We start from the raw sequence: 13,219 nt of genomic DNA on the forward strand, positions 1-13,219 counted from the left end.
ATAGAACATAACAAGAAACGGCAATAAAAGGTGTATAAATAAAATCAGGTAACAAAAAGGCTAAAAAGTGTTAGTGGTGTTAGTATGGATAAAAGTGTATGACAATAAAAAAGGCGGTATCGCTTCTCGAATAAAAACACACAACTATTTACAAAACGCCTATATGGCCACGGTAAATGTTCGTAGAGGCGGCGATCGTGTCTGAAACGCAAAGTCTTTGATCCTAGCCAAAAGGCCGAGAAGCGATGCAATTCATTAGCACGTAATTAAAATCCATTCTTTCACACCTCGTACTTAGTTCTGGCCAAAAGCCAGGCAAACAGTAGCAAAGCAATTTCGCGGTCCACCCATGGGACACACCAGCATTGTGCACCGACAGCGGCAGCGCTGGCTTCACGGCATTGCTTTTATCCCTGGTCCGCTTGAAGTTTCTTGTTTCGCTTACAAACTTGTTAAAACTGAAACCTTCTTTTTCCCAGAGGTCGAAGCCACGCGTGCTTGCTTGCATGCGTACTCTCGAATGTGCCCATGACGTCACACCAAATGCTTGCCGGCGAACATTATCAGGCATGTCGCGAGGGATGCTACAGCACTTGTTTTAAAAACTGATGCATAGTGTACATGTCCAACTCGAGCACCAAAGCCTGGAAGGAAAAAAGAAAAAAAAATGACTGTGCAAAATGTGACTACGTCACCCATCTAACATGGCTTCTACGCTGGCTGCCCAAGCAACGCCTCTCCAACGACGCCCACAATCATCGAAAAAAAGATGTTGCCTTTGGCTGCTTCAGCGCGCTCAACGTATGCCTTGCAAGTTCCGACGTGGCGGAACACCGCACAGAGGTCGACGAAGGCCCTGCCGTGAAAGGCAGACGCGGGAATGCGTGCGAAACGTCTACCGCGTGCGTTGTGAAGCCGGTGAATGAAGGGTCATGTGGCAGAGGGTGACGGAACGTGAGTGTGCGACATGCCGCTGCGATGTCGTTCAAGCGTTCAACGGGCCGGCAGGCTCTGCCTGTCGTGGTCGAAAACGTCCGAGTTTTGCTGATTCCGAGGGGTAGGAGTGCTATGGTGGCGTGTACGAGGCGCTGGTGCGGCGCTCCGTCGATCGTGCCAGACGGACATTAGGCGGCAGAAGGCGGTCGTCAAGTGGTCGCGGAAATCAGTGGAGAAGTACTCGCTTGCGCTTTTCGTCGAATTCCGCTGAGTAAGGTGCGAGAAGACTCGCGACAGACGGTCTTCGGGTCTTCGGGAGACGGGTGGTTGCACAAATGCGACCGTGCGTCAACGTGCAGCCGTATTCGTGGATTATTTCGCCCCATTATGATAGCTTCGTCACTGCGCTCGCTGGTGTTGCTTGTTTTTGTTGACTTTCACTTGTGGCTCACACCCACTGTGGGGGATTGGCCGGCTTGTTGTTCTGCTTCTTCGACTTCTGCATACTCGGCTTAGTGAAGCTGTGAGGAGTGATGAGTGGGTACAGAGGCAAAGCACAGCAAAGCGCGCCCGGGGCGTGATCTCACGCGTCCTGGATTCCACGGCGCTTCAGGTACGTGCGTGGTGCCTCCGTACGTCTAGTGCGCAATTTTCTTGGAACTTCCAGCAACTGGCAATTCCATTCAGGTGAGCGTGCGAGGATGTTTGTTGTAATTAACGAGAGCCCACGGTGGATGAGCTGGTATGAGGTGGTGTTCAGAAATGCAGTGTGTGATCAACAAGGTGATGTCCGCCGTGGTGGTCTAGTGGCTGTAAGGTACTCGGCTGCTGACCCGCAGGTTGTCGGATCGAATCCCGGCCGCGGCGGCTGCATTTCCCTGTGCTCAGATTAGGGTGCACGTTAAAGAACCCCAGGTGGTCGAAATTTCCGGAGCCCTCCATTACGGCGTCTCTCATAATCATATGGTGGTTTTGGGACGTCAAACCCCACATATCATCATATCGTCATCAAGGTGATGGCTGAGGGCGCCAGCGAGGTAGCTGACCGCGTGGCAAAGAATAACAGCCACCGCTGGCAGAAGCTGGGACCCAGGTCAGTGGACATAGGAAAAGCACATTGGGGCTTTGCCGCTCCACCGTACAGCAGGTGTGTGCGGGGTGGGTCCTGTGGCGTTCTTTGCGATTTTAATTTGTGATGGGGAATAATAGTGTAGATGCATAGACGTGGCGAGAGCACGCGTCTTCAGGTTAAGACGTCGCGTGAAGACGTGAAATAAAAATGCCTTAGCTTGTCACTGCAACTGTAAACAGAAACACCAACAACTATTTTCTCTTAGAGGCTGTTTTATTTTTCGTTCCGAAACGGGTGAATTCGAAAAGCGGAAATAGCTTGGCAAATACATACACACTTCTGCACACATACATACACATCATATACACACTTCTAGCTTTCCTCCGAAACAGTAATAGTAAAAATAAATTACTCAATAGTTTTATTATTGTGAGTAGGGATGTTTAAAAAAATAAAAAACTTGAGTATGTACGTGTGAACATAACCAAAAAAAGGGGGGGGGGCCTCCAATTATGAAATTTCCACAGAAACATTTATTTTGCCCAGAGCAATCGTAAGTGTAAACACAGCTAGCGCACTCCCCGCACGCGAATACATGTAGCGCCCTCGTTCGGGCGGCGCGCAAACCGGAGAGCGCGCGATGGCGACAGAGGAAAATAAAGAAGGCGCTAGGCCGTGGCACGTGAAGCCACGACTCGCGTTCCTGGCTGGCATCGGTTATCGTTCAGGCGTGTCTTTCTTTCGCTCCTGGGGCATAAGCCTACAAGTGGTGACCTCGGACGAAGACAATGACGGACTCGAATGCACCCTCAACCGAACAAGCCTCACGTCCGCAGGACGTCTCGGCCGTGCAACTGCGTCTCCCATCTTTCTGGCCACAGGACCCGCAAGTTTGGTTTCATCAGGTCGAGGCGCAATTCTCCCTGTACCGCATCGCCTCGGAAACGACACGCTACTACCACGTAGCCTCCGTCCTTCCTCCTGACGTTGCCAGCGAGCTCTCCGACGTCCTCTCCAACCCCTCGGACACCACGCCATATCAGCACCTTAAATCCAAGGTGCTGGAACGATTCGTTCCTTCGGAACGCGTCCGCCTACAGCAGCTCCTTGCAGAGGGGGACCTTGGCGACAGGCGCCCCTCCCAACTACTGCGCCGAATGCGACAGCTTCTTGGGAAACACGACGTCTCTGCCCACTCAGCGTTGCTTCGCGAGCTCTTCCTGCAACGCCTTTCTCAGCCAATCCGCCTCGTCCTCGCGGCGGCCGGCGACGTCAATCTCGACCGCCTGGCGGAGCTCGCCGATCAGGTTCATGAAGCGACCTCCCCATCTGTCAACGCTGTCTTACCACCAGCAGACACAACGATTTCGCGCCTTGAGGCCCGCATCGACGAACTCGCCGCCTCCATTGCCGCACTCCGGAGCCCCCTGCAAGAGACTCGTTCGCCTCGTTCCGGTCGTCGAGCTCTTCCACGCACACGAGATGCTCGGAGTCCCAGCCCTCCACCCCTCTGCTGGTACCATCGGCGTTTCCGACACCGAGCCACGAAGTGTACACCCCCATGTTCGTGGCAGGGAAACGCCTGCCGGGATCACTGACGGCGGCGTGTGATCTCCCTTCTCGTCCCAGCCGCCACCGAGACGCCACCATCTCGGACACTCGCCGCACCCACGCCGTTTACCCCAAAATCATTGGTGAATCCGAACACTCTTTCTATCATTGAATTTATTGTCGAACTCACCCCCGCAGGGGTGAGTTGGCCGATCCCGGAGGTAGTGCAATACTGGGCCAACCCGTGGCGGAGGTGAAGCAAGCTTCAAGCACTTCGCCGCATTACAAAAATAAGTTTAATATCTTGGATCCAAATAGGATCCGTATCAGATATTAAGCTGATAAGAACAGAGGAATTTTATTGTGGTAAAGACAATGCTTAGAATGTCTTGAATTTGCCGGACGACTTGGTTGTATTCCCGTACATGGCACCGGGATTGCCAGATGGAAGCCGGGCGCGGATGGTCGCACCAAGGACACCAGGACAATGGGCATCAAAGGAACCACCGGGACATCAGCGGGTTAGCCAGGGCACCTGGTAGGCGGCAGGCGATGTAGCGACGTAGTAGGGCAGGTCTTGCCTTGGTCAGCGATCGTCTATCTGCGTCCATGTCCCACGTGCGCGTGGTAGATGGCGCGAAACGCTGCCACCACCTCGCTCACGCAGAGTTTCTTCATGAGACGCAGTTAGCTGCGGGAGCACAGGCGCAGGAGGACGCGGTCGTTGGCCGGGTCCCAAGCGCCTAGAGCCCCGACTATGACGGCGGCCACCGTTACTCTCTGGTAGCGGCGACGCAGATAGTCGGCGATGGGTTGGTAGCGTGCGACCTTGTCGTTTCGTGTGTTGGTAAAGGCCTCCGGTGTATTCTCGAACGCGCAAGCCACGTCGATCACCAGGGCCTCCTCCCCACGAACCAAGACAAGATCAGGACGCAGTCCAGTGTCGCCGACCGGCCGGTTCTCGTACGCCACGGTGTAGTCGCGGGCAGCGGCCGTGCGAAGGCGTGAGACCACCGCGTTGTGCCGCGCCTGAGACATGGTGCTATGCGTCATGCAGTGACATAGCACGTGCGGTAGCGTCTTCCTCGCGTAGCCGCATACCCGGCAACGCTGGTCTCGTTCAGGTGGGCCCCACATGACGGCGCCATTCAGGGGTAGCAGGTTGAGGCGCGCCCGGTGGATGAATCTCCAGTCGGCGAAGTGCGTGAATGCTCCTGTGGTGATGAAATGGGAGCTCGCACGATCCGCCGAGACGCATGCCATCACCTTCCCCTGGTTCGGCTGGTCATGGAGGGCGTTGTCCCGGACGTGGGCCAGTACATCTCGTAGCGCCCGCATGACCCGGTTCCTTTGGGTTGAAGGAAGCGTTGCGTCGCCGCAGGTGATGGTGACGTGGTCCGGCCGCAGGGACCACGAGACTTGTAGCCTTCGGGACGCCTTACGGGCCTCGGTCCACACGCTGCGCAGCTGGGTTGCCGGCCTTGAGTGGACGACCTGTCGGTCGCCAGAGAGGTACGCCTCCAACTCGAAACGGGTAACCTCCCATCCGAGGCGGGTGGAGGCGATCTCGTAAGCGTCGGACAGGGCGAGTTCCCGTAGTGACTGGTCTGATGTCGTCAGGAGCTTAAAAGCGGAGTCAATACGACAGATGTCGTATAACTCCGCTGCCACCGGTATTGCTATAGCTCCTCCGGAGGCGCTCCCGTGGACGTAGTGTGTCGAGGCGTTCACCGGTAGGTACAATGTACGCTTGAACATGGGCCTGATGGCAAGCTCCAACCGGTGCCAGTCTGTTTTGGTCAGGGCGCCGCACCTCATGGAGAAGTTGAGGGCGGGGAACACAAATGTCTTGAGGGCGTCAATACGCTGCCACGGGGCTAGAAGGGACGAAAAAATAGCCGTGGCGTTGCGAATGGCGTCGTCATTAACATCGGTCCCCGCTCGCTGTGGAAGGCGGAAACCCACCGGGCGTCCGAGGTGGCGGAGCGGCTCGGAGTCGCTCAAAGCTGCGACCGGGACGCCGGAGACCCGGAAGACGGTTGGCCGCATTCCGACGGGGGTGACGCCGCTGAGGTGCAGGGTCGTACACTTGCTCGGGTTGAGAGATAGCCCAAGCGGTGTTGCTAGCGCCTCGACCATGTCGATGCGTTGCTGGAGAAGAGCAGGACAGTCAGCCAGGGGCGTCAGGTCGTCGGCATAGGCGAGGATATTGTGGTCGTCGCCTGTGCCTTGGACGCCTCAAACCACGGGGTCTATGACCAGGTTGAAGAGCAACCCGCTGAGCGGGCAGCCCTGGCGTAGACCCGAGTGGATGACGACCGGATCTGTTGTGCCCTCTGCAGCAACGATGACAGTCTGGTTGTCTTGGTAAAGGTCCTCGATGAGGGCGGTGAATGTCTCTCCGGCACCGGAACCACGGATGGCATCCAAGAGGGCTTGGTGAGGCACGGACCCGTAGGCGTTTGCGAAGTCCAGAAGGGCTGCGCAAAACTCCGTGCCACCGGCTCTGGCTGCGTCCATGCGGTGCTGGAAGATGTAGTTGAGTTCAAAAACGCCATCATATGGGAGGAAACCTTTTTGGCACCTTGACAAGACCTGGTGATTCATGATCCAGGCTTGCAGGCGCGACGCAAGGCACTTGGCGTATAGCTTTGAGGCAGTACAGCCAAGTGCAATCGGTCGCCAGTTGCCCGGAACAGAGGGATCACCTTTCTTGTATATCAGTACCGTACGCGACGTTCGCCATGAGTCCGGGGTGCGACGGTGGTGAAGGCAGGCGTTGAATAGGGCAGACAGGAAGCGGGCCTCCGGGTCGACGGACCTCCAGTGTTGGTAAGTCAGTCTGTCTGGACCGGGAGCCGTATTCTCCGACTTCCGGAGCTGGAGGAGAACCTCCTCTGCCGAGAACGACGCCGTGTCGACCGGAACAGGAGCCGCGGGTTGTTGGAACAGTGCTGAGGTGTCTGCCGTGCGAGGTGACCAGGTGGAGGCCCAATGGTCCTGGATGTCTCGTATGGGGATGGTGCAGGACCGTGTGGGACCCTCCATGATCAGGCGCACGGCACGTCGGTGGTTCCTGCGGTATAGACGCTGGATCTGCGTCGCGTTGTTGGGATTGACGTCTCGAGCAGGGCGTCCCGGTGTTGACGGAGGGAGGCGGACAGCCTCCGCGGCCAGAGCAACAGCCCGAGACCACACCTGCTCACACGTGACCCATGAGTCAGGCGTCGGGGCTGAGTGGAGCGTGGCTCGCAAGATGCGGACCTGCTCCGCAAGCAGCACGGTGTGGTCCGGTGGTATTTCCATCGTCGGTGCTTCCACGGGAGTGTCGTGTGCGTCGTCGTCGGCATCTTCCGCGCCAGTGTCTTCCAACCGCTCGGAAAGGGAAGGGGATGAGGAGGAACGGGAACTGGTCGACAGAGGGCGGTGGTCGACGATGGTGCCGGCAGCTGGGACACTCTGTCCGTTACCGGCTCGTTGGCCGATGCGTCGTCGTAGTCGTCGGTACCGGGGACGTCGGCAAGCTCCGTGGACATCCGCGAGGAAGCCCTCGAAGCAGACGACGTGGAGCCAGGACCGGTGTGACGACGAGAAGACGAGCCGGGCGTGGAAGAGACCTCGCCAGTCGTGGACGGGGGACCCGGATCTGGTGGCACGGCTGGTGGCGTTCCGGGAACTGAAGGCGACTGCCGAGGCGTGGAAGAGCCGGAGCCGGAAGTGGCTGAAGAGTGGCCCGGCATGGTAAACGCCTCGGAGGTTGACGCCGACGGAGAACCGGTGGCCGTATTGCTGGAGTCCGACCCGGTGCTCGAAGATGGTGTCGATGGGGAAGACTTGCCTCCACGACGTCTTCGAGACCGGGAAACGGTTGTTCGGGTCTGTAGTGCTGGTGGTGCTCGGCAAGTTGTACCGGAAGGAGCTGGTCCGGGGGATGGTGTGGTCTCTGTGCCAGAGGAACTGGAGGAAGTCGCCGTAGGCTGCCGTGGGTTGCGAAGAGGAACAAATGGGGTGGACTCCTCTTGCGCATGCCGTGCCATGGTGTGCCGGGCCAAGGAGCGCTCGCAGTTGAAGTACTTCGGGCAATACCGGCAGGGGTGGTAAGGCTCGTTCGAGGCAGGACCCGGGCAGTCGTGGCGGGCGGACAGCGAATTAACCGGGCATCACAGGCGACGCACCGGTAGAGACGCCTCGTTGGCCGAACCCCGTGTTTCTGCTCCATGTGGGACCGCCACGCGGACAGTCGGAGCGAGACTGATGTACGGGCTAGGCAGCCCGCGCAACAGAGATAAGGACAACGTAGCATCCCGGGCACCGGCAGGTACACCGTCATGATGCCCTGGTGAATGACGGGCGGTCGGGAGCGAGGAGGGCCCGATGCTGCCGCTGAAACGCCAGTAGACACGGGGGTGCCAGGACGAGGCCGTTGGGCCGGCGGCGGCGCCGGGGTGTTCAACCCCGAAGGGGGAGCGGGAAGCCGCCGACGGCTACCGGAACCCGGGACGAGCGGCTCGATGGACACAGCAGGTGGCCGGCGGGGGGTAGGCATGGCCAGGCAGGGACTTCTCCAGTTGGCAGGACCCGTGGACGGACGTCCAGGCAGGAATGCCGGGGCGACGACGACGACGGCGCCGAAGTGGTCACGATGACCAGGGTCCGTTGGTGTCACCAGCAGGCATTGGCGACCGGACCGGGAGCGGCAGGCAAGAAAAGGCTAGTAGACTCTCACCAGTCCCGGAGGGCGTCTTCTCCCGCTGGCTGGACTGGAACGCCTCGTCGGTCGGTGTCCACGTCCTCGTTGTTTGATGTCCTGGCCGGTAGGCTCGGGCGACGATGGCGAGGTGGTCACGAGGACCGGGGCCCGTGGATGTGGTCAGCAGGCATTGACGACCGGGCCGGGAGTGGCAGGCAAGAAAAGGCTCGTGGACTCTTACCACTCCCGGAGGACGTCTGCTCCTGCTGGTGGGCCCGCCGTGTCGGTAGATGGCCGGAGACTCCTTGGATAGTACAGCAGGGCCGAGGAACCAGGTGGACCCAGGTACAGCGTGGCTGCGTGCGACCAGGGGAAGGGGGACCTTCCAGGGCGGCCGGCTCGCCGGGAGGGACTGTTCTCGTCTTTTGGCTGTAAAGATCAAAAGTGGGAGATCCACTTTGATCTTAGCCAAAAGGCCGAAATCATGTACAGACAAACTGGAAGGCCGAGGAACATCGGCAGAGTGAGGAACATCAGCAGGCCAAAATCCAAACAAGCGTAAGCTGGGGAAATGCGTGTAGATCACCAGCGCTGTTGCTTGCCTTGCTTGCTGCTTCGTCGTCTTCTCGCATTGTTTCCTACATTGGCGCCTGGTGAAGAGCGTAGCCATCCTGAGGACTTAAGGGGTAGTCACTATTCTGGGGTCATAATACGGCTTCAGGTGACTAACATGTACAATTTCTCGGCCACAACGACGTAAGTAGTCAGACAGTGTCAAAGGCTCAATCTCGTAAACGGGTCAGTTGTCTGCAATCTTTTGTGTATCTGGCAACATCAGGTATTGCAGTGTACTCAGATGAGTAAGGCGTGTAGGGGAGGATAGTGTCCAGCACGCACGATAGTTCACAGCCGTACAACAGAAAGAAAGGGCAAACCCTGTGGTCGCGTGCCTAGCGGTAATATACGCATACGTGACGAATGGAAGCACAGTGTCCCTATTCATCTACTCTGAAGCTGTGTACACTGTCAACATACCACCGAGAGTGCGAGTAAAGTGTTCTGTGAGTCCATTTGTCTCCGGGTGATAAGCTGTCTTCATGCGATAAACCATGTTGCACTGAGCGAGCATGGCATGAATGGCGTCAGATAGGAAAACACGCCACCTGTCACTCAAAAGTTCGCGGGGAGCACCGTGGCGAGGAACGAAGTTGCGCATGGTGAAAAACGCAGTTTATATTGCTGTTGCTGTGTGTAGTGCTGCCGTCTTTACGTATCGCACGAAGTGATCCACGCCGACAATTATCTACCTATTTCCAGAAGATGACGACGAAAGTGGTCCGTATAAGTCGATACCGGCGCGGTCAAATGAACGCGCTTGACAAAGCAGATGCTAAAGTGTACCAGCCGGGTATTCAGGTGGGACTTTACCTCGCTTGCATGCAATAAAAGAACGTACGTATTGTGAACAAATGTGTATATGCCGCGCCAGTTGTATCCCTGACGCAGACGTTTGTACGTTTTGAGAGCGCCGGCGTGAGCGCTTCGAGGGTTGTTGTGAAACGCAGTATAGGTTTTCGAGCGCATGTGGTTGGGTATCACTAACAGCCACCTCTGACTTTCGGACGTGTAATTTTGCCGATAGAGGACGTCGCATTGAAGAATGAAATGTGTGGCTTGATCGGGGATTGTTCTTGAGACCGACTGAGCCAACGGATCAGTCAGAAAGGCGTGGAGTGGGGAAATCCACGCATCTTCGTGGTTCTCCGATGTCATGTCTGCGAAACCAATTGGTGCAATTAGAGCTGAAGAAGGTGAAGAGGAAATCGGGCCAGCCGGTAGCGGTGAGCAGGATAGAACATCAGCGTCGGAGTGCTTGCGGTTGGATCGGTATACAACACAAATGTGGTATTCTTGTAGCCAACATAGAGCGTGGTGATCCGTAATGACTTCGAAAGGATGGCCATAAAGGTGTTGACAGATTTTCATTAAAGCCCAGATAATTGCGCGACACTCTTTCTCAGTGACAGAATAAGTACACTCAGTTTCCTTGAGGGTTCGACTCGTGTAAGCGACCACGTATTCTTGGTATCCTGGTTTTCGTTGAGCCAGTACGACGCCACGACCGACACCACTTGCGTCGGTGTGAACTTCCGTAGGGGCATCTGACTCAAAATGACGTAGTATTGGAAGTCATAATAATAACCGCTGAAGCGTGGTGAAGGATTTGTCGCACTCTTTTGACCAAGCAGGAATGCCTTTGGAAGTTGTGAGCAGGTTGGTAAGAGGTGCGATGATGGAAGAGAGGTCGCGCACAAATTGACAAAAGTAAGAGCACAGCCCAATAAAACTTCAAAGCGCCTGCATGTAATTGGGCTTTGGATAGTCGGCCATGGCACGGAGTTTCGCCGGATCCGGGAGAATACCCTCCTTGCAAACGACGGGAACCAGTATAGTGAGCTGGCGTGCGGCAAAATGGCACTTCTTGATGTTCAGTTGAAGGCCAGAAGAGGTTAGACACGTGAGAATATCACGAATACGAATGAGGTAAGTCGAAAAATCGCCAGAAAAAACGACGATGTCGTCAAGGTAGCAGAGGCACGTGTTCCACTTGTAGCCGCGAAGGATGGTTTCCATCATCTGTTAGAAAGTAGCTGGGGCGTTACAGAATCAAAACAGCATGACGATAAACTCGCACAGCCCATCAGGTGTGACAAATGCAGTCTTAGATCAGTCGAGGTCAACCAGTGGAACTTGCCAATAACCTGAGTGTAAATCTAAAGAGGAGAAATATTTTGCTCCTTGCAAGCAATCGAGAGCACTGTCGATGCGTGACAACGGGTACACGTCCTTCCGTTTTATTTTATTGAGCTGGTGGTAGTCGACACACATACGATTGTGTGTCAACCCATACTTTATGCAGACAAGCACAATAGGGAACAACCACGGGCTCTGCGATGGCTGGATGACACCGCGCTTGAGCATGTCAACTTGTTCGTTGATATTACGCCGCTTTTCCGCTGAAACTCGATATGGTCGTTGGCGTAAGGAAGCATGCAAACCGGTGTCAATGTGGTGCGTGATGTTTGCTCTGGGACCCAAAGATGGTTGAGCGCAATCGAAGGAAGAGCGGAACTGTCGAAGAAAGAACAAAAGTTCGAATTTTTGTGCCGCTGATAGCTCAGCGGCAGCACAAGGGTGGAATGAGTCTGGCGCGGGCATTGTAGCCACAGGCGGCGTCATGGCATTGAGCTGGAGGTGCGGTTGGCTTTCGGCAAATTCTAGAGGGCGCAAGAGGTCAACGTCTTGTATGCTGTCCAACAGTCTCCGCGAAGTAAGTTGACTGGCGACGATAGTGAATTCACAATAAGCATGCTGGTAGCAGCGGATTCCACAGTGAGTACGGCAAAGGGCAGGTGTAGGCTACGGTAGAGGAAAAATACATCAGAAGGAGTAAACAAAACAGTTTTGGCAGGGGCGGCTGTTCAGCTCAAGGCTACAAGGGTGGACCCTGACCCAATGTAGGCCGGACATGGAGTGGCATGACAGGTTGAGCATAAGGCATACGTTTTTGCGTAGGACGAGCAACGGCGGCGGCGTATGTGAGAGGCAGAGGCACAATTACTGGTTTTGCTGTTGCAAGAGTGGGAGGGCCTCAGCGAGTTGGGTCCGAATGGCGTGTTGGAGTTCCAGAGCCAAAGCATGTACGAACTCATGTGCCAGTGGCAGGAGTGACAGCTGGCGCGCTACCTCTTCGCGGACGAACTCCTTAATTGTCGAAAGTAGCGGCTACTCATCAGTAGGACAGGCAGGTACATGCAAGCTTGCGAGTGTCCCTGGCGTCACGGGGGCTTGACGAGCAATCGCGCGTAGCCTACGCAACTCCTCGAAGTTCTGACAGAAGGACACGAGCAAAGCGATTTTGGGGGGATTCTCGTGAGCAATACCTGAAAAGTGCCGTTCTCGATACCTTTTAAAATGTGCCTGGTCTCTTGATCCTCAGGCATGACAGAGTTGACGCGGCTGCATAGGTGCAACACATCTTCAATGTACCTCGCACCTCCACCAGATGTCACGTGATTTATTCACGTACGGACGAACTGAAAGGCCGAGGAACGTCAGCAGACCGAGGAACGTCAGCAAGCCGAAACTCAAGCAAGCGCAAGCTCGGGTCACACGTGTGTAGATCATCAACGCTGTGGCTTGTCTTGCTTGCTGCTTTGTAGTCGTCTCACATTCTTCCCTAAAATATACAGTGTTTGTCACGTTTTGACGATGTACTGGACGATATTGGCGGATGGTGGCGGATGGTTGGGCCGGATCAATATAATCGTCCGGCCCTTCCCCCCATTCAATGTCATTCGCTCCGTGGACATGCTGCGAATTTTTTTTACTTCCCTCTTCTCTTTCCTTTTTTCTTTCCTCCTGCCTTGCTTTTCTCTTTGTATCTCCTAAACTTTGAACATTATGCGTCTATACATTAGTTATCAGTGCGCAAAGGTACACCAACCAGACCAAATTAAAGACGAGAGACACAGACAAAATTTTCACCATTCATTCTGGTTGCCTTTCCACTTCACTTGCTTGCCGCAATGGTCTTATCGCATTACAAGATGCAGCGCGTTCAGTCAATGTGACAACTATACAGTGGTCGCTGAGTGGTATGATGTTATCCCACGAAGTAGAATGATGCGGTTTCTGAGGACGTCTTTGATTTGTGATATATATGAGGGGTTTACCGTCTTGAAACCACCATATGAATATGAGAGACGCCGTAGTGGAGGCTCCGAAAATTTCGGCCACCTGGCGTTCTCGAACATCTTTTCATCAGATGCTACATGTGAACACATTTTTTTAGTCTGTTTTTCGACATCTCAGGTTGTGGGCCAGCTAAAGCTCAAAAGCTTAAACTAACACGAATTATTTTAAAACACAACAATAGTGTAGACACTTTTCTTGGCGATAATCCAGAA

The 13,219-nt window shown here is 55.2% G+C and overlaps 1 protein-coding gene and 1 non-coding gene across 2 annotated transcripts; both read right to left on the bottom strand.

Annotated features, from left to right (window-relative positions):
* Positions 1–3,758: 3,758 nt before the first annotated feature.
* Positions 3,759–3,941, bottom strand: LOC142766513 (U2 spliceosomal RNA). Its single transcript, XR_012884561.1, has one exon. It is a non-coding gene; the product is annotated as a U2 spliceosomal RNA (small nuclear RNA).
* Positions 3,942–4,246: 305 nt separating this feature from the next.
* Positions 4,247–5,698, bottom strand: LOC142765962 (uncharacterized protein T26G10.4-like). The gene has a single exon (XM_075867769.1). The coding sequence runs from the start codon at positions 5,696–5,698 to the stop codon at positions 4,247–4,249; it is 1,452 nt and encodes a 483-aa protein (XP_075723884.1).
* Between the last annotated feature and the right edge of the window lie 7,521 nt (positions 5,699–13,219).

The sequence above is a fragment of the Rhipicephalus microplus genome, chromosome 6 (assembly GCF_043290135.1).
Source record: "Rhipicephalus microplus isolate Deutch F79 chromosome 6, USDA_Rmic, whole genome shotgun sequence".
Lineage (NCBI taxonomy): Eukaryota > Metazoa > Arthropoda > Arachnida > Ixodida > Ixodidae > Rhipicephalus > Rhipicephalus microplus.

What these genes read in the sequence shown, in the direction of transcription:
- LOC142765962 (XM_075867769.1), bottom strand. Translation starts at nt 5,698, where the DNA reads ATGGTCGAGGCGCTAGCAACACCGCTTGGGCTATCTCTCAACCCGAGC.